Source organism: Pteropus medius, unplaced genomic scaffold (assembly GCF_902729225.1).
Source record: "Pteropus medius unplaced genomic scaffold, Ma_sr-lr_union100, whole genome shotgun sequence".
NCBI classification, from domain to species: domain Eukaryota; kingdom Metazoa; phylum Chordata; class Mammalia; order Chiroptera; family Pteropodidae; genus Pteropus; species Pteropus medius.
In genome coordinates this window covers 11455392-11475840 of record NW_024353517.1, presented here as the reverse complement: position 1 = coordinate 11475840, position 20449 = coordinate 11455392, and the positions used below count along the sequence as shown (strand labels likewise).

At 29.9% G+C, this 20449-nt stretch overlaps 1 protein-coding gene across 12 annotated transcripts in view; it reads right to left on the bottom strand.

Annotated features, from left to right (window-relative positions):
- Positions 1-20449, bottom strand: part of DLG1 (discs large MAGUK scaffold protein 1) — a 229160-nt gene that overhangs the window by 11818 nt on the left and 196893 nt on the right. For 5 of the 12 annotated variants that reach the window (XM_039850651.1, XM_039850657.1, XM_039850656.1 and 2 more), the window contains 6 exons: positions 20057-20126; positions 15405-15438; positions 10184-10225; positions 7611-7661; positions 6668-6769; positions 6248-6420 (listed from right to left, as the gene is read on the bottom strand). In XM_039850651.1, the coding sequence (XP_039706585.1) occupies positions 6248-6420; positions 6668-6769; positions 7611-7661; positions 10184-10225; positions 15405-15438; positions 20057-20126 (472 nt within the window). Of the gene's footprint in view, positions 1-6247; positions 6421-6667; positions 6770-7610; positions 7662-10183; positions 10226-15404; positions 15439-16125; positions 16226-20056; positions 20127-20449 lie in introns of all 12 variants that reach the window. The other 7 variants (XM_039850648.1, XM_039850653.1, XM_039850652.1 and 4 more) reach the window with 2 other exon arrangements.

The following is a 20449-nucleotide window of genomic DNA, read 5'->3' as shown; positions in this document are numbered from 1 at the left end:
TTTTATATATTGCTACCTAAGTTTATTTTCTCTTTCATTTTATAATAGCCTTTAATTTTATAATAAATTTATAATTTATTTTAGAAAATAAATCTTAGATTTTGTACGGTTTCCTAGGCATACTATATTATCTAAAAATAGTTTTACTTCTTTTCCAATTCTTGTGTTTCTAATTGGTTTTTCTTATCTAAAGCACTAATATCTTAAGTACAAAGAATATGTCAAGTACAATGTTGAATAGTATTGGAGATAATGGACATCCTTGCCTTGTTCCTTATCTTAATGGAACTGATTCATGTTTCTCCTATTAAGGAGTTAAAACTAAGAATATCCATCTACCCATCCACCCATATCATTTTACTTTTTTTTTTTGAAAAAAATTAACACCAATCTCTAAATTTTTGAGTCTCCCCTTCTACCCCCACAGGGAAAGTATTAAGTCCCACCAAAAGCTTTTTTTGCATCTACGGATATATGATTTTACTCTTTAAATCTCTTAATGTGGTCAATTACATTAATGGATTTCATAACATTGAGCTGACTTTAAATTCCTTTAATCCTATTTGGTCATGGTATATTATTTTTATAATTAAAATTATAATTAATTTTATAATTAGATTTTGTTTATGAAAATATTTAACTTTTCCATTAATATTTATAAGTGATATTGGTCTGATTTTTCCTGTCTTCAACAGATTTAGATATCATTATTATACTTACTTTGTAAAAAGAATGCTCTTGAAGAGTTTATGGAGCTTTAGGACAACTAACCTTTGAAGATTTGGAAGAATTCCCCTGTGAAGCCATCAAGACCTGATGCTTTTTTGGGGTAGTTCCTTGATAACTTACTCTATTTCTTCTAAAGAAATCTTCCCATCTCTTCTAGGTCATTTTGGTAAACTGTATCCTTCTAGGATATTATCCATCTCAACTAAGTTTTAAGCTTTATTTTTATAAAGATATGCAAAGTAGTCTTTTATGATTTTTCCTAATATTTCAGTGGTTATGCTCCTTGTCATTTCCTATTTCTATTATTTCTGATTTTTCCTTTAAAAAAAATCAGGTTAGCTAGTGGTTTGTCTATTAATTTTTTAAAGATCTTCTGTTTTTATATTCTCTACCTTGTTAATTTAAAGTATTTTTATTAACTTTTTATTACAAAAGAAATATATGCGAGTGACAAAAAATTTTAGTAGTTCAGAAAGAATATAAAGTTAAAGATATAAGTTCTGTTTTCCCCCAAAGCACCAGCAGGACTGTCAGTTTTTTTAAAAGCTTAAGACATAACTAATATACAATAAACTGCATGTATTTAAGTACAAGCATATCTTGTTTTATTGTGCTATGTTTTACTGTGCTTTGCAGATAATGTAAATGTTTTTATCAATACTGAGGTAAAATCTTCCACCAGCAAAAAAATTACAACTTACTGTAGACTCAGATGATTAACACTTTTCAGCAATAAAGAATTTTAAATTAATGTATGTACTCTATGTTTTTAGACACAATGCTATTGCACACTTAATAGACTACAGTATGACATAAACACAATTCTTATATGCACTGGAAAAACAAACAATTTGTGTGACTTGCTTTATTGTGATATTTACTTTAAGGAGGTGGTCTCAAAGGAAACCTGCAATATCTCTGAGGTATGCCTATATACAGTTTGATAAGTTTTGACATGTGTAAACATCCTGAAATCATCAACTCATTCAAGATAATCAACATATAGATTACCACCAAAAGTTTCCTGATGCCTCTTTGTAACCTCTCTCCCACCTCTCCTTAAGCAATCACTAATCTGCTGCTTTTTGTTACTACAGGTTAGTGTGAAATTCTTTGAATTTTATAGTAGAATTATTCAGTATGTACTTCACATCTTTCACTCAGCATATAACTATTTTGGGATTCATCCGTGTTGAGAATATTAATAGTTTATTTCTTTTTACTGCTGAGCAGTACTTCGTAACATGGCTATATCACACTTTGTTTATCCATTTGACGGTTGAGGAGCATTTGGATTGTTCCCAGTTTTTGTCCACTACCGCTATGAACATTCATGTACAGTCTTTGTATGAATATATACTTTTCTCCTGGGTAAATACCTAGAAGTGGATCATATGTTAGGTGTATTTTTAAATTGTTTTTCAAAGTGGTTTTATCATTTTATAGTCCCACCTAGCAGAGTATGACAGTTCCAATTGCTCCATATCTGTCAAAACTTGGTAATGGTCAGTTTAAAAAGTTAGCCATTCTAATGGGTAGTGGGACCTCGTTATGGTTTCAATTTGCATCTCTCTAATGTCTATTTTGTTGAGCATCTTTTCATGTGCTATTGGCCATTTGTATATCTTTTTAAGAGAAATGTCTTTTCAAATCCTTTGCCCACTTTTAAATTGGGTTATTTGTCTTTATTATTATGTTGTAAGAGTTCTTTACATATTCTGGAAACAGTCCTTTATGAGATACATGATTTGAAAATATTTTCTCCTAGTATATGGCTTGTCTTCTTATTCTCTTAACTGTTTTGTCAAAAGCGGAAGTTTTAATTTTGATTAAGTCCAATTTATCATTATTTTTCTTTTATGGATTATGTTTTGCTATATTATCATAGAAATCCTTGCCAAACCCAAAGTCATAAAGATTTTCTGTTTTCTTCTAGAAGATTTATAGTTTTAGTTTGTCATTTATGACTTATTTTGCATTTTTTTATATAGTATGAGGTGTAGCTAGTCAATTGTTCCAGCATTATTTGTTGAAAGACTATCCCTTTCTCCACTGAATTGCCTTTGCACCTTTGTTTATGGTTGTCCTTTTGTGGGTCTATTTAAGGATTCTTCAGTATGTTCTACTGATCAATTTGTCTGTCTTCATGCCAATACCACATAGTCTTGATTATCGTATTTTTTATAAGCTTTAAAATTAAGCAGTTTGAGTCCTTCAAGCTTTGTTCTTTTTCAAAGTTGTTTTTACTATTCTAGATCTTTTGCATTTCTGTACGAACTTTAGCATGCCAATTTCTACAAAAAGATCTGTTGGGATTTTGGGGTTGTACTGAATCTAAAGTTCAATTTGGAGAGAAGTGACATCTAAATAATATTGTGTCCTCAATCTATGAACATGGTGTATTGCTCTATTTATTTAGGTCTTTAATTCTCTCAGCAATGCTTTGTAATTCTTAAGTGCATTGGTCTGCAAATCTTTTGTCAGATTTATCTCTAAGTATTTAATATTTTTTGATGCCACTGTAAATAATATTGCTTTCAAAATTTCAATTTATGATTGGTCTAGTATATAGAAATACAACTGATTTTTGTATAATGATCTATATACTGTGTCCTTCAATCTTGCTAAACTTATTAGTTCTAGGAGCTTTTGTTTTTTTTGTAGATTCTATCAGATTTTTTACATAGATTCTATGTCATCTGCAAATAAAGATAAAATTTTCCTTCTATCTTCACAATCTAGATGACTTTTATTTCTTTCTCTGGCCTTATTGCACTGGCCAGGACTGAAAACAAGTGGTAAGAGTGGATATCCTGTACATATTTTTGATCGCAGGGGGAAAGCCTTACCTTTTTTTAAGTCATTAATTATGATAATAGCTGTACGTTTTTGGAATGTTATCAGTTTGAGGAAGTTCTCTTCTATTCCTAGTTTGTGGAGAGTTTTAATCAAGAATGGATTCTGATTTTGTTAAGTACTTTTACTGAAATATGGAAGTGATTATATGTTTTTTTAAAGTTTAATGTGGTGAATTATACTGACTGATTTTCTAATATTTAAATTTACCTTGCATTCATTGGATAAACTCTACTTGGTCATGAGATATTATTTTTTAAAAATACATTGTTAGATTCAAGTTGCTAAGTTTTGTTTGGAATTTCTTGCATCTATGTTCACGAGGGATATCAGTTTGTAGTTTTTTGTAATGTGTTGTCAGGTTTTGTAATATAAGTAATGCTGGACTCAGGATGAGTCGGAAAAAGTATTCCCTCCTTTTTAATTTTGTAGTAGAAAATGGTAGTATTTCTTCCTTAAATGTTTGGTAGAATTTATTAGTAAAGCTATCTGGGCCTGGAGTTTTCTTTGTGGGAAGGTTTTTAAACACAAATTAATTTCTTTAATAGATATAGGGCTATTCAAATGATCTATTTCTATTCGAGTGAGCTTAAGTAGCTTATTTCTTCCTGGGAATTTATCAATTTCATCTAAATTGTTTAGTTAGTGATAAAAAGTTGTTCCTAGTATCCTCTGATTTTTCTTTTAATATTTATAGATTCTGTTACCGCTCTCAATCCTGATATTGGAATGATCAGTCTGATAAAAAGGTTTACCCATGACTTTGATCTTCTCAAAGAACCAGTTTTTGGTTTCATTGACTTTATCTATTATTTTTCTGTTTCCTTTTCATTAGTTTCCTCTCTGATCTTTAATATTTCCCTCTTTCTGCTTACCACATAATTTCTGCTTTTATTTATATTATGTGACTTGAGATTTACTTTATTCTCATTTTGTTTTGGAAAAATTTTTAAGACTGTAAATTTTCCTTTGATCACTGTTTTATGTATACCATGTATCCCATGAATTTACATATGCACTATTTTCATTATTATTTTAAAGAAATTCTGTAATTTCTTTGTATTTTTCTCTTCCATGTAAGAGTTAACAGGTGGTTTCAAAATTCTAGTTAAGGCCTTTTTGTTTTCGACTTTCTGATAATTTATAGCTCTACTGCATTGAGATCAGAGTATTATTTATAATAGTTCCACTCTGTGGAACTTCCTGATATTGTCTTCCCCACAAGGTCTGCACAAGAAGTAGCTTGCTGTGATTTGTTGTTTATTTCTCTATTTACCAGTAATTTGAAGTTTGGATATTATCTGTCTTTTAGTTAGGCTGAGGGTGTGATTTTTTAATTTTTAATAAATTTAAAATAAATACATTATAAATAAAGCTAAAGCTACAATATCCTTCCCTCTCCTCTGAAGGAAAACCACTGGATATTGGCTATATACACTCTTGAAGTAGCTGTATCATTCCTATGCATGTTTTTATGTTTACTAAATATGTATCCATAAACTATATAGGCTGTTTTATGTTATTTAAAGTTTATGTAAATAATATCCTACTGTATATACCCTTTATAATTTCACTCAATATAATTTTGATATTAATGGAGATATACCTAACTAGTAGATATATTAGTTTATTCATTCTAACTGCTGAATCCCACTGCATGAATAAATAACAGTTTATTATTCATTCCCTTTTGTTGACTCCAATTTTTCACTATTATAAAGTGCTACTATAGACATCCTTATATACAGGATCCTCATGTGTTAATCTCTACTTAGATACCAAGAAATAGAATTTCTGAGGTCATAGGATATGTACATTTACTAGGTATTGCCAAACTGTTCTCAGAAGTTCTATTAATTTATACTCCCACTAAAAATATATAAGATTTCTATTTTCTCAAACTCTTGCCATCACTGACATCTCTCTTTCTTCAATTTCTAAAACTAATCAGAATTAACCAACCCTCTTATTGAAAAAGTAGCATTTATGGATAGAAAACCGAGGTGCTGAACTACTGCTTTATGTTTTGTAGGGTATTTTATGACTGAGTCATAAACTAATAGCTTTGAAGGTACAAAACAACTTGCTGAGATTTACTCGTTAGGCCCAAGGAGTGATTTAAGCATAGCAGCATGTCTGGGACATACTGTTTTGGCTTCACCATAAAAGTGCTCTGAAGGATACTTGCAGATAATCTGTTTATGTTATAGTGTTGTGTATTTTTTATACTATCTTTTACTAAATGACTATTCAGGAGAAATTTCTGTTTAGTCTCAGTACCAGTAGCAATTACACTTATCTTGAAGATGTGGTTCATTTTATTGATAGACATTGCTTATCCTAGCTCTTTAATTATGCTACATGTTGAAAACACAAGGTCTACCTTTAGCAAATGCATAGGACCTTAAAATAACTTCCCTTTGTAGAGAGATTCATGTTACCATTTCTATTCTGATTTTGTCAACCTTCTTTATCTTGTATATATTTTCCTAAGCCACCTGAAATGGAATATTTAGTTGAATTTATAACATTAATTAATCAATGCTCCAACATCTATATTTTTTCAAAAATATTAATTAAAAGTTTCTATCTCATCATTCTTTCATACTGTCAAAGGCATTTCTAATTAGAAACTATATTCTGAGTTCACTATAATGCTTACCTTTTCTGCTACTTCTCTCACAGACTGAACACTTGTTCCATACAGATGGTTGTTATATTGGCCAGCTTCAATGAATTTATGTTCTTGAATATCTTTTTCCATCTGCTCTCTTGAAGTCACAAAATGATAATCTCTTCCATCTACTTCATAATCTCTTTTTGGTCTAGTTGTATCTTTAACAGAAAAGAACTTGAGGAAGTGTTTAGTTTTAAAAAATACAACAAATCCATTTTCTACTTAAATAATTGTTATATAAAGTTCAACACAACAGAGATTAATTTAAAATTGAAAAGGGACAATAATATGTAGTGGAGAAATAACTGATAAAATAGCTAAGTATAAACACTAAAAAATGTTTTACCATACACAATGACAAAATGTTAAGAGCAATAATTAAGAATTTTTATGTGGGTTACTCACGAGGAACACACGATCCAAATTTGTCAGGAAATTCCGAGATCAAGTCATCATTTATCCTATCTTTCATGGGTCCCAATATAATCACTGGTCGAGTATAATTAACTATAAAGATAAACTGCATGTTAAAAGGAATAAACACTAAACAAACAATGTATTTATTTCACTGGAGAACAAAATATCTTTAACTGTTATGAAGAATTTGTTTCTTTCTCTACCAATGATGCCTAACTTGCTAGTTTATAAACCTTCACTAAGATCTTAAACCAAAATCAGTCTCCTGTTGGGAGTTATAGACTTGATAAATTCAACCAAGTTAAATTCAGCATTTTAGCAGATAAGTTTCTGTACATGCTAACATCATCTCATTACAAATAAGAAAACACAGTACTGTGTTTTACTGATCATTTTTGAGGTACAAATTGTAAGGATGCAGATCAAAAGGGAAAAAAATCCCCTAGGTATTAAGAAGTGATATAATCACAGTAGAGATCTAGAAAGAAAGGAAACTGGTAGTGAGAGTTATAATTAACACTGTGGTAGAAGGTATGAAAAAGAGGTGATAAATAAGAAAGATATGATAGGAGAATAAATAGGGCCTAGAAACTGATTGGACAAGGTAGATAAAAAACAGAAAGACTGAAGATGCTTCTAAGATTCTGAAGAAGAGTGATTGGAAGTACAGAGATACTATCATGAACAATGGAAAGAAGTGGCCTCCGAAATAAAGTGCCAATGCAAAATGACTAGACTCTACTATACTGTGGGCTAAACTATGTTTAATAAAATACATATAGTAAATGTCTACATTGATACATATAGTAAAAAAAAAAAAAAAATAGTATCGACATAAAACTTTTTTTCTGAAGTATGAGTTAGACTTCATTCCCAAATTAAGAAGTGTATTTTTCTAGAAGATTGTAAAACATCAACAGGCTTCACATACCTTCTTGCTGATTCACTGGTTCATAAGACAAGACATATTCTTCTTGACCACCTATCAGAAAGTTAAAATATAGATAAGAAAACCTATAAAGGTAACAAATGCTAATTCAATTCTTCATACGCAAAATATAAATTATTAGAACTTTCCTGAGAAAATAGCAAAGATGTAAAAAAATATACTTTATAAATTATTTCTGGCAAGACTTAGTAAAAAAAGATGGCAAATTACAAAGTCATAAGACAAGTTGGAAAAATGTAAAAACAAAATATAAATGAGCTATTTATTTAATAACTACCTTTCTATTATGCTGTTTTATAGATTACCATTAGATCTTTTTAAAATCTTCATTTGTGATGTCAAGTATGTGCCATTAATTTTTTATTTAGAATCTTTTAAAGATTAATACTTAACGAGCAGTTTTACATATGGGCGTATTAGGTAATTTACTGCTAGTAAGACTATGCTACTTTTTTGGTTCCACCAGGTATAATATTTAACAGAATACATATATATTTTTATAATTACAACTATTTTACAATAAAAAATTTTAATGCAAAGGTAAAACTGTCACTATTTCACTGATGAAAAGATTAACTTATTCTAATAATTCATTTATTTAATAAAAAAACATTTAAAGTAAGTAAAAAAAAAAGCTTTAGATAAAACTAAATCTTTCCCTTCCAACAAAATGAATCACATAAAACTAAATTCTGCCTTTCCAACAAAATGAATCACGTAGACAAAAGATAAAATTCATTTTGCTTTGATCTTAAAAGTACTTTAGAAGTTAAATTAAATCCTCTAAGACTAAAGGTTTAAAGCTTAACCTATCCGAAATAAACAAGTTTGCAAATCGTATCTTGACTCGATGAAAAGAACTAAAAAGAGTTAATTTTAGAAGTTCTTAACATACACACACACGCTCACAGAAAACAAATAGGAAGAACTGTTAATTCAAGTGGTTCAATGAAAACAATCAATATTGGATAATACATTTGAAGATTTTTTCCTTGCTTAGCAAGATTCTATAACAACCTTTTTATTAAATTTGTCATTGGTTTATATTATATGTATGCAGCTATAAATCTTTTAAATTTATATATTGGCATAAATATTTTTCCTACTTTAAAAATGTATTTCATTGTTTCTAGGTTTTTAATCATAATATATAAAATGTATATTTATAAGCTGCTTTTTAAAGTACTGTGTATAAAACATGATTTACATATTAGCAAAAACATGCAACTTAGATATTCCACACCTAATAATTCATGCAAATGATGAGACAGACAGTATATACTTTCATTACCTCTTTTTAGCCTAGAAAGCTACTCAACTACACTATGGTAAGTTCTAAGTTAATAAAATGCCAAAATATAAAAAATCACATTCTCATATCAAAAAAAAATTATTAAGTAACTACTATGGAGAAAAAAGTAACCAATCAAATGAATGAGGGTTAAAAGTATATATTGTCAACATGAGAAATAGAAGAGACTGATATTAACAGGATGGACCTTTTGAGCAGCCATACTCATCTGTAATCAAGATTACTTTCATATTAGACAGCAGTAAAAAAAAAAAGTCAGAAAAGCAATTTTAATTTTTAAGGTGCTAGAACTGATAAAATTCATGTACTCTCCCTCCTCCCATGCCCAGATCTGTTTAAAAATTTACATGCTTGTATAGTTCACTTAATAATATACAGCTGACCCTTGAACAACTCGGACATTAGGAGTGCTGAGCCCCTGTGCAGTCGAAAATCTGTATATAACTTTTGACTCTCTCAAAATTTAATAGCCTACTGTTGATCAAAAGCCTTACCGATAACATAAAACAGTCGATTAACACATATTTTGTATATTATATCTATTACATACTGTATTCTTACAGTAAAGCTAGAGAAAAGAAAATGTTAAGAAAATCATAAGGAAATGAAAATACATTTATAGTACTTATTAAAAAAACCTGCGTATAAGTGAACCTGCACAGTTCAAACCTGTATTGTTCAAGAGTAAACTGTAATACCAAGAATGTAATACAAGACACCAAAAAAGAAATCAATATTCTGGTTTGAGCAAGTGTTGAAAATTTTTCCTTCATCATTTCTTATATTCACCAAAGCCTGGTGATACACAATAATTTGACCCAGAACAGTATTGGTGACACAGAATAAAAAAGGAAATAAAGTCGATTATAATTTAGCATTACTAAAAATACTTTAATGCTCATGTTAAAACCAGAATTATTAAGGAAAATGGCAAATGCAAGTTTACCCCTCATTTAACTAGATATTTACTTCTTTTAAGAAGTAAATGTACAGATATGTACTATGTTCACAAATAGCATTGTCTGTAAAAAGGATTTTAGTATTTTATTAAAATTTAGAAATTAACTTCTGTACATATAGTATGATTTTACTTTTCAAGTTCAGAATTTTACTTGGCTCTCTCTGATTTTAAAAGATTAAGTATCCAATTTTCAGGTTTCAGAACATATCACTAAGGGAAAAAAACCCCAAAGTATATATATCACTTGAGATTACAAAAGAACAAATAACTTAAAACACTTACGGTAACTACTTTCACTATCGCTGGCATTAGAAGTTACATGCTCTGAAATTGCAGGACAATGGAAAAAATAAAGAAAACACAGTGTCATGAGTTTAAAAAAGCAAATTATCAAAATAAACATAAGGTGACATTACAAAATGTGGAGATATAAACCACACATACCCAAAGAAATTTTAAAAAGCATTTTTGATTTCCTTTGAAAAGTTTATGTGAATTAGCAAGAAAAATACCCATAATTAAGGACAAATCCTCATTTTTGTACAACACAGTTCATAACAAAATCTTTATTACAAATAGCAAGTAGAATATAACAAAGAGGGCAAAGCAATCCTAAATTATTCCAACCGTAGACATAAAAATCGAAAAGAGAAAATGTAGTTGGTATCATTTAATTTAGTTTATGAAACAATGACTGACAAAGGAGACAAGTTATATCTGAGCAAACAGATGCCCATTTTAATGACGGGATGTCTTAAAAAATAAATGATCTTGCTTTTAGTGCAGCTTCTTGTTCCTAAAAAGAAACAAAAATCTATGTTTCTAAGATCACACAGATAAAGTATTTTGGATGTCACAGATTGAGATAACTCAATAAAAGTCAAATGGAAGGGAATTCTAAAAGGTGGGATGGTCTTTTAAAATAGATTAATATTTCTGACAAACTGCTTTGATAAAATCAACAATGGCTGTTTTATAAAATAAAAAAGATAAAGCAAATATATGCAGTTGCAAATTGCCTGTCCCCTCCTTAAAAGTGACTGCATTTCATAACTTGATTGTTCAGTAAACACCAAGGACTATTCTCATGTAAATGTAGTCTCAGGTGTTTTGTCAATAAATGTCTCCCTTAAATTAAAAAAAAATAACTTTATAAAAACTAAAAAAAACCAAAATCTCCCCAGAGAGGAAAATCTAAATTTCTTATGTCAGGCAAATGAAAAAAAATATTTTTAAAGGATAAAGAAAAAATCTGAGGAGAAATTATCTGCTGTATCATACCACCCACAGAATCTCCTAAAATCAAGTTGCACTACTGAAAACTTCAGAGAATGGTAGAATTTAAGATTTCAAATAAAGATAACAGTTCTTGAATTGTTATCATAGTAAAAAGTATGTATTCTAACCTGCAAAGAGAAGATACAATTTTTTAAATCATGATTATGTATATTTTAAATAAAGCAGAAACATTAAAAATTATAATATATGACAAGCACATGTAAAATGGTGGTTTTTAAGTTTATATTTAAAAATTTCTTTCCATGTTACCACAAGAACTTTAAAACAATCATTCTAAATTCTTACATAATATTCTATTGGACTAAGTCAAGATTTACCTTATTTAGACATTTTAGCTTGCTTTAAATTGTTTTCCACAAACATCAACAAATTATTATGAATGCCTCTATTATATAGTTTTTGATCCTTTGTCCTATTTTCCTTGAAATTCGTTCCCAGAAGTAGGAATGGGCCCCACCCCAAGTTCTTAAATTTATATTAGGATCGATACTACATTCGGCAATCTTTAACATGTGAAATAAAGAAACCTGTTACTGCAATGGAGTGAAAGGAGGGGGGGAGAGTTAAGTGGGAGTACAGAAGAAATAATATTAACCATGAGATGACAATAATAGAAGCTGGGTAAAAGAATACCTGGTGGGGCTTATTTTACTACTCTTCTACCATTGAATATGTCTGACATGTTATATAATAAAAAGTTAAAGATACTACAATCTCTTTTCTACGTTTTCCGGGGATTTCTCCTACTCACCCTGAGTATTCTAAGATTACCAATAGCTCTTACACAATAAAATTCTTCGAGTTCTTTCAAGTATTCTTTTACATAACTCCTCTACAATAAAATCTTGCTATTCAAAGTATGGCCCTTTGAAAAGCATCATCATCATTATCGCTTGGGAGATTATTAGAAAGGTAAAATGCCTTTTCCCTGATAATTAAAACTAATCTTTTTCAAGATACTTCATAAAAGATATTCAAATATCCAATAACACATATAGATGTGTTCAAGTTTTTACTTATCAAGTTTTACTTATTTAAATGAAAATTAAAGGCATAACATATATCTTTACAATCTCCTAGAATGGCTAAAATGAAAAAAAAAAAAAAGATTTGCCATGTGTAGAAAAGGAAATGTAGCAACTGGAACTCATACTATTGGGGGTGACTGGAGGTAGGTAAATTGGTACAATCACTTTGGAAAACTACTTGGCGGTACCTAAAAGCTGGACATATATATGTATCTATGACCCAGATTCCTTTCCTAGGTATTTCCCGAACAGAAAGACATATGTATGCTCACCAAAAGATATGTATGAGAATATTCAAAGCAATGATATTCTAAATAGCCCTACGTATATGTTGATTTACAAATCTGAGACAATAGTTTCATATTTTACTTTTTTCACCTGTGAGCATTTTCCCAAATTATGTTTTAATGGTTTTCAATGATTATAATATTACAAAGTATGGATAAATCATACTTCCTTAACCACTTCTGAAATGTAAGACACTTTAGGATGATTTCAATTTTGGGTGGGGGGGAGCTGTAATTTCTAAATAATATTAAAATAAACATCCTGATACATAAACTTTTTATCTTCATCTCTGATTATATCCTTAGGATAAATTCCCTGAAGAGGAATTATTAGAAGGTCAAAAGACATGCTTTTCCAGAAAGGCTGTACCAATTTTTACTCCCAATAGTACTATGTTAAAAGTAGTCACTGGGTTATCCTTTATAAGGAAAGTCTACCAAGGAGATGGGTAAAACATTTTGTTTATTGATTACTAGGGACATTAAACATTTGCATATGCTTATTTCATTTGATTATCTTTTGAGCACTACTCATAGTGCTCTAGTTTCCTAATGGAGAGTTTGTCTGTTTCTTATTGATCTGTCAGAAATTTATAGTGTGAGGATATTAACCCTTTGACATATATGGTATAAATATATTAGTTTTTATTTTATGATGTTTGATGATCGCAATCATTCCAAATCTCTCTAACCACATCTCACCTTTCTAATCAAATCTTTCTTTCTGAGAATGTATCATGTCTTTTTGTGATCTCTAAACACTACACATCATCATTTTCAAGCAATACTACTACTCTTATGCTTATTCTTAACACAAATGAAAATAGGTCTAGTTTTGGTATCTCAGAGCTCTGAACAAATCTGCTTAAATAAATCTTTAAATGAGAAGAAAGGAAAGAGGTTACAGGAAACTTGTGTGCCTAACCGGAAGTTTTAAAGTATTCTATAAAATAAAAAGCTATAAAAATTGAGTTGCATACAAAAGATAGGTACAAAGCCTATCTGAAACTGTATTCATAATTTCACTTCTGAGAATCTTATGGCCCCTTCTGAACTACATTTTAGTCTCCATTAAAGGAATCTTATCCATTTTTTCCCTCATGAACTTGTTCAAAATTACCTTCTTAAAGCACAAAAGCGGCACAGGTACCTTGTCAACTGCTAGTCATCTGTTTTATGAAATAACCTCCATCATATCCAGTTTTAGAATTTTACTGATATTTTTCTGTCTCCCTCCCTCAATATTTTCCAAATAAAATCTTCTTGATCTGATCAAGTTACCAGTTGAATAAATTCTTTAAGTTCCTGGGAGGTGAAGCACAGAAACCTATCATTCAAAGGATCTTAAGTCACAGTTCAGAAAATTAAATCCTTTTCTAAATGACATTGTCTGGTAATCAGCCTACCACTTTTCATTTGTTTCTCTTACCAAGTCCCATTCCTTAATTAAAATGACAGATGAAAATATTATCATCCATCATAACAAAATGGGAACTAAATTGCTCATTTAGTTTCTTTTTCAATGAGTTTTCCATAGATCTCTGATGACTGAACAGATAATAAAAATCTGTGGGTATATTTGCTGATCCAAATCACCTCTAAAATGTTATCCTCAAAGTAAATTCTACAGCATTACGAATCTGTGGAAATATTTTCCAGTTTTGAAGATTTTCACTGATTTTTCCTAAAGGTAAGAGATTAAAAAAGGGTACTACCAGTGGTAGTAAAAACTGACTCTTGCCAAATCCCAGAAAGGCACATGCAAAAATAATAAAGTGTGTCTAATAAAAATAAATATATATATAAAACATACCTCTTTAATTTAATATAAGCTTTAATCATTGAGGTTGAAATAAAAGTCAAGTACCTATAGCTTAGATTAAAATTCTAACATAGAGTTAAGACAAATCAGGAAAAACTATGAAATTTAATGTTTATTAATGCAGACTTCAGAAAGTTAAGATATTGGTTCTATCCTTAATGATCAATGAATTATAAAGAAATGTTTTCAAAAAGGCTTAATAATCCAAAGGAAAAGAATTACCTAGAAAAAAACTTTAGCTCAAAAAATTACTTTTATAAGTCACTGTCACCTGAAATAATTTAGTAATATTTGGTAAAATTTCACAATTAATCAATTTGAAAATACTCAAATTAAAAATTTTGTTTGCTTAAATGACTTGTTTCATTCATTCATTCCACCATCCTTTAAATCAGACTCTGTATCAAGCTTTATATGAAGATTAAGTATTAGCTAGAAAATTAAACAACACAACAAAAACCAAAAACAGAGACGACATCTTGATTAAATGAAAAAACAGGGATAATATTTCTTATAAGTCTTTTCATAAATTGCAACCTCCTTAAAGAATAGATATAAATTTTTTCCCCTACACAGACTGCTACTTAAACTTGAGTTCAACAAATCTCTAATATTTAAGATCTATTGTGTTTTATAGTTTCACATTATAGCAATGCTTTTCTAACACAGAATCAAAGTGATCTTGTTTTAACAAAAAAAGAGGGATTATTTTGTACATTCTAACAATCAGGGCAGGTAATACTATTTTAAAAAACTTTTAAAAAATCTTCATATTTAAAAATTCCCTGATGAAAGTAATTGCTATAAAAATTACAAAAAGGAAAATGTAAGTATGAGCAGAAGAGTTTTTCAAATGATGTGAAAAATGGAGCATTAGAAAAACAAAAGGTGTGTATTACAGAAATAAAAATCCCAAGCATATTATTAACATGAAAAGTCTAAAAGCAATCTAAATCATACACCTCCTCATGCCAGAAGGGCACTACCATGATTCTCAAAATGTATCTGAAAAAGTAGGTCTGTAGATGGAGGTTAAAAAATAACTTGGGAGTATTTTGATCACTTACTCAGGCCTTTTGATCCCATGTCGTCAGGGATCTCCTGTAGAGAGTAGTTCCCAGAGAGCAAGCAATAAAAAGATAATCAAAGAAAATAGTTGTCAGTAATGCATAAAATTGGTGCTACAGTAAGAGACAGTTCCAAGACCATTACAGGTACACATAGCTTTCAGAGCATTTTTGTAGATTTCTGAAAGTTTGAAATAAGCTAGCAGCTAAATGTAAACTAAAAGGATGAAAGTTCTATCTTAGAGGCTGATTAAGGTAGAGCAGCAAAATTTGAGACTACTTATATTATAAAAGTAAAATTCAGACTGTGTACAGATAGGAAAAAAAAAGTATAAAATGGAATGATTCCAGGTGTTCTATTTATCAAAGACTGCCAATACTATACCTAGAAATCACTAAGTAGCTTCCCAAGTATCCATATTTTTCCTCTAAAATATTCTTTGAGAGAATATTAAGTATTATAAGAACGCTTACATCAAATAATTCTATTTTAAACTCATAGTTTAAAAATACTGTTTACTTTAAATTAAGAATTCTTAAGGTACCAGAAAAAGTTAAGATTGGTATACAAATTAATTTATGCCTATTAAGTTGCCCCTGGTTAAGACAATTAGTAACCTGTTGCAGCTCTTGAAACTGTCTCCATGGTAACAACCAACTGCAGGGCAGTAGGTCCCTCTACATTTATTTTCACAGTTGACCACTGGATCCACATACTTACGGTCAGCATCACTTGTTTCCTGCTCACTCTGGTCCTTGTTCTTGTAGAAGGGGAATTTTCGGGAAAAGAGGTTCTTTTTACGCTTGTCATTGAATGACTGCTGAAGAAGAGAAGGAGGGGCAAAACAAAGGGATGTCTACTGTCTGTGTGTACAAAGGCCCAGCCTAGTAGCTCTGTGGAAGCTGACTCTTGTGACCACAGTGTGCAGTTTGTATATAAATTTTACTTAATCATATATAAATTGAATTTCTAATTTTGTATTAACTTCTCTAATTGTTTTACAGTGGAAAATACTGAAAATTTAAAGAGTGTTAATTCAGTAATACCTAAAAATAAAGAATAAGTGCTACTTGATATAAAATGGAAGAGTAAATCTGATTAGCTACTACTATAGTATAAACCAAGTTAACATCCAATCGATATTTTTCTAGATTTCCAGAAGCTAGGTGTTGCTCTATAGCAAAAGCTGTTTCAAATGTTTACTTTAGCTGTTCAAATATTTGTTTGAATTAGGTAATAAATTTTCCTTTTGCTTGAGCCCATTCCCCGCCCCTTTATTTTTTTTTGGTATGGCTCCAGCAAACTAACAAAAACTACTACTAAAAAAGAAAGCCAAAACAACTGTGAAAGTTACCAGTTCTGAATATTTAAAAACAATCCATCCATCCTGCCATCTTCCTTCCATCCTTCCATCCTCCTTCCTCCATCCTTCCTTCCTTCCTTCCTTCCTTCCTTCCTTCCTTCCTTCCTTCCTTCCTTTCCTTCTTCCTTCCTTCCTTATCTATCTCATCTGTCTATCTATCTATCTATCTATCTATCCTCGTCAATCCATCCATCCATCCATCCATCCATCCATCCATCCATCTATGAAGAGAAAAAAGATAACTAAATGCTTATGGCATGCATCAAAAAATGGGAAGAAAACTAAAAGGGATCCATTAAGCCTAGATTCCAGCAAAAGATTATCAATGCTATTTAATCAAGGAAGAAGAGTTAGAACTCTTCTGGACAACTTGAATGCTATCATAACTGATGTATTTGTCTTTAAGCTCTAAGATAATTGGATAGGGAATAAAACATTTGGTGCCCATAAGAGCCACAAAGGCAATTAAGAGTTGAATAGATTATATGTAATTGCTATGAGGGAGCTGCACAACTGATTTGATGCCCCTTACCGCACAGATGTTAGAAATAAAATTTTTCCATTCCTGAATGTCTCATTTGTGCATTCACAGATTTAAAAGCATGTAGAACAAAGGTAAGGCAATTAGAGAAGAATAGCTTCTTTTGTAATTTCTGTCATAGGCACCCATGTCTTGAAGGAAATGGTCTTATCTACCAATGACACTAGAATTTAATATTTTTATTATTTATTTTTTGAGGCAGGAATACAAAGAATAGAAATTTTGTTCTGATTTTTCCTGAGTTTTCATGTTATAAGATGCTATCATTATTCTTAAGTATACTGACACCAGGCAGTATGTTTTTAGCATGCCTGTATTTTTAAGCATGTAAGGCCAGGTGATTAAGGTGCTGAAGTAGATTAAAGTGACTCATTTCAAATTCTATTACCTTTACAAAAACAAGGTTAAATTTTCATTTTTATCTTTTCATGTCAATAATTCCAGATTAAAGTTCATAGTCAAGCATATTGCCTTGATTTCAATCTTAAAATTTGAAAGTTCAAATACCTCTAAGAAGAAGTTGAAAATTAAGTTGATTAGTAAAAAAAAAAGTGGAGAACTCTGGGCTTATAATTATTTTATAAACTGTCAAGTAGCATTATTTAAATAAAAACAAGTTTCAATAGAGAAAATTTTATGGTAATCTAATTTAGGGAAGGACTAAATTTTTTGTTCATGATAATCACTGCTTTTGAATTTAGTAATAATTTTTATATCTGATAAAATTAATATTTTAAATAAAAGATTATTTACCCTTTCTACTGCATATATAGTGGTCAGAGTCAGTTTCACAGCAAACAACCGAAAGAAACATGAAATTTAAAATGTTTGATTTCTGATATCTTTGCAGTTAGCCAGAATGAGGTATCATAAAGATATCGTAATGTGGGACAGAAAGAAATGCTTGTTAGTTAAGTACTGTATTAATTGTATTACATTTAACACCATCCAGGTGAAGAATTTATTAAAAGTAAAATAGCACAAGCAAACAAGACAAAAATGTGTAGGGAAAACATAAAACTGGAGAAACAAATTACCCCAGTTTCTCTATATTTCCAGTACAAAATACGCTGTTTAATTACTTATTGTTATTAATGCTATATTGCAAGAGACAGTGTAACAAATATAAGAACTGATAAAATATCACACATTTGATATATATTAAATATCTGAATATATCATTTCCATAGGTATTTCAATATAGTTAAATGAATGTTAAAAATATTAATGAGAAACTGAAATGTTACAAGTCTGTAGTGGAATTAAAGTCCATAAACCACCAACCACCATGTAAAGAAAGGAAAAGAAAAACTTAGAATGGGAAATAGTGTTATAGAAAGAAATGCAGTTCTGTATCAATGGCAAGCGTATTTTTTACCCCACTCAGTATCATGCATTCTTTTGGTGCTGTGTTAGAACACAGTGACTGTTTGTAAAGTTGGTTACAGTCAACTAACAAGACTAAGATTTAAATATGTCGTTAATTCAGTTAACTTCTTACAGTATGAAAGGAAAGTTACAACATGCAACTCTTTTTCAATACATTGACAGTGTATTTTACGAAATTATTTTAAAAAACATACATAAAATAAGCACAAAAAGCATTGTATATATTTCAAATCCTGAGCATTTACTTGGGATTTTTTTCCTCCCCCAATTTTTTATTTTAAATATGGCTTCAGAACATGATATATAATTTTGTATTTTCTGAAAGCTACAAGTTAATTTTAAAGAATTTATTATCTCTAAAATAATTGAATGCATTATATGATTTACTCAGATTTAATTTCTTTGATCAAGGATCATATTTCCTATCTTTAAAATTTTAAAGTTTTAAGTCTGAGTGCTTAGTGATAGCAGAGATGTACTAAAATAGGGTTAATTTATTTGCTGAGTTAACATTCTCTATTCATTTGAAATAAGATCAAAAGATGTGCAAAAGTTTTGCTTTAGATTAAAAAATCCAGCAAAACACAAAACATTGCTACTAATAGTATTTCAACATAATGTGTGTTCAGCTCTTTCTTCAGGCTTTTTGCTAAAATATTCCATTGCAAGAATTACAAACATAGTACAAGACAAAGTCTGTAAGATCTCTTTCATCTACTGACATCCATTTTAAGCAGGACTTAAAAGTAAATGAAAACAAAAACACATCTAAAATATATATGAAAGAATTTCAATATATTTCTTGACCATTTACCAACTCTTCCTCCTGACTGTCCTTTCCTTTATTCCCTCAAAATAAAAATTTGTATTCATTCAAACATTTAAAACATGGATTCCATTGATTAAATTAGAGATAAAGGGGAAAATGAACAAGGAAATTTCCATGAATTCACTTGAAAAAAACCCATCAACTGACATTATGACTTAGTTAATAATTTGGGGGGAGCCTATTTTCTCAGAAGATTCATTAAGTTAGCTATCATGACTAATATTTGGTGACCCAAGTTTCTAATTGAACATCTGCATGAAGGCTGACTTCGTTTCAACTGACCAAAAGTATGTTGTTAAGAATCTATCAAATGACAGTTTTGATAATTTGGCAAGGTCTGTGAAATGGGTGCTTCAATAAATTGCTTATTTTAATATTTTCTATTGTAAAGCACCATAGCGAGAGCTGCTCATAGTAATTCTTATGGCAAAATCTTTTTCATTTTAATAATGTAGCTCAATAAGAATTATGAAAATGCCTATTATCCTTAATTAATAATTTCTAGAAATAAGAGATTTCATATACTCACCCCTTTATCACCTCTTGTTTTAGAATTGAATTTCACTGTTTTTAATCGGGCTCGTTCTTTCTTCTCAACCCTGTCAAAGTACACAATATTATATTTTAGGTATACCAAAAACATCTAAGGATCTAACTACAAATCATTAGAACTGATACTTTGATATGGGGCATTTTCATATTCTAAAACCTATGAAAGTAATCTAGGTTTGCATCCTAAAATTAATTAGAACTTCTGAAAAATGAAATATAAGGCTCATTTTATTATGAAAAAAACTATTTGTGAAGTATGAAAATACAGTACATATATGTGTACTTATATATGCACTCAACTCCATAATTATTCTGAAATTATTATAAGGCACCACTTCTGAGTTTAGTAATTTTCCAGGTTTTGTTCTTT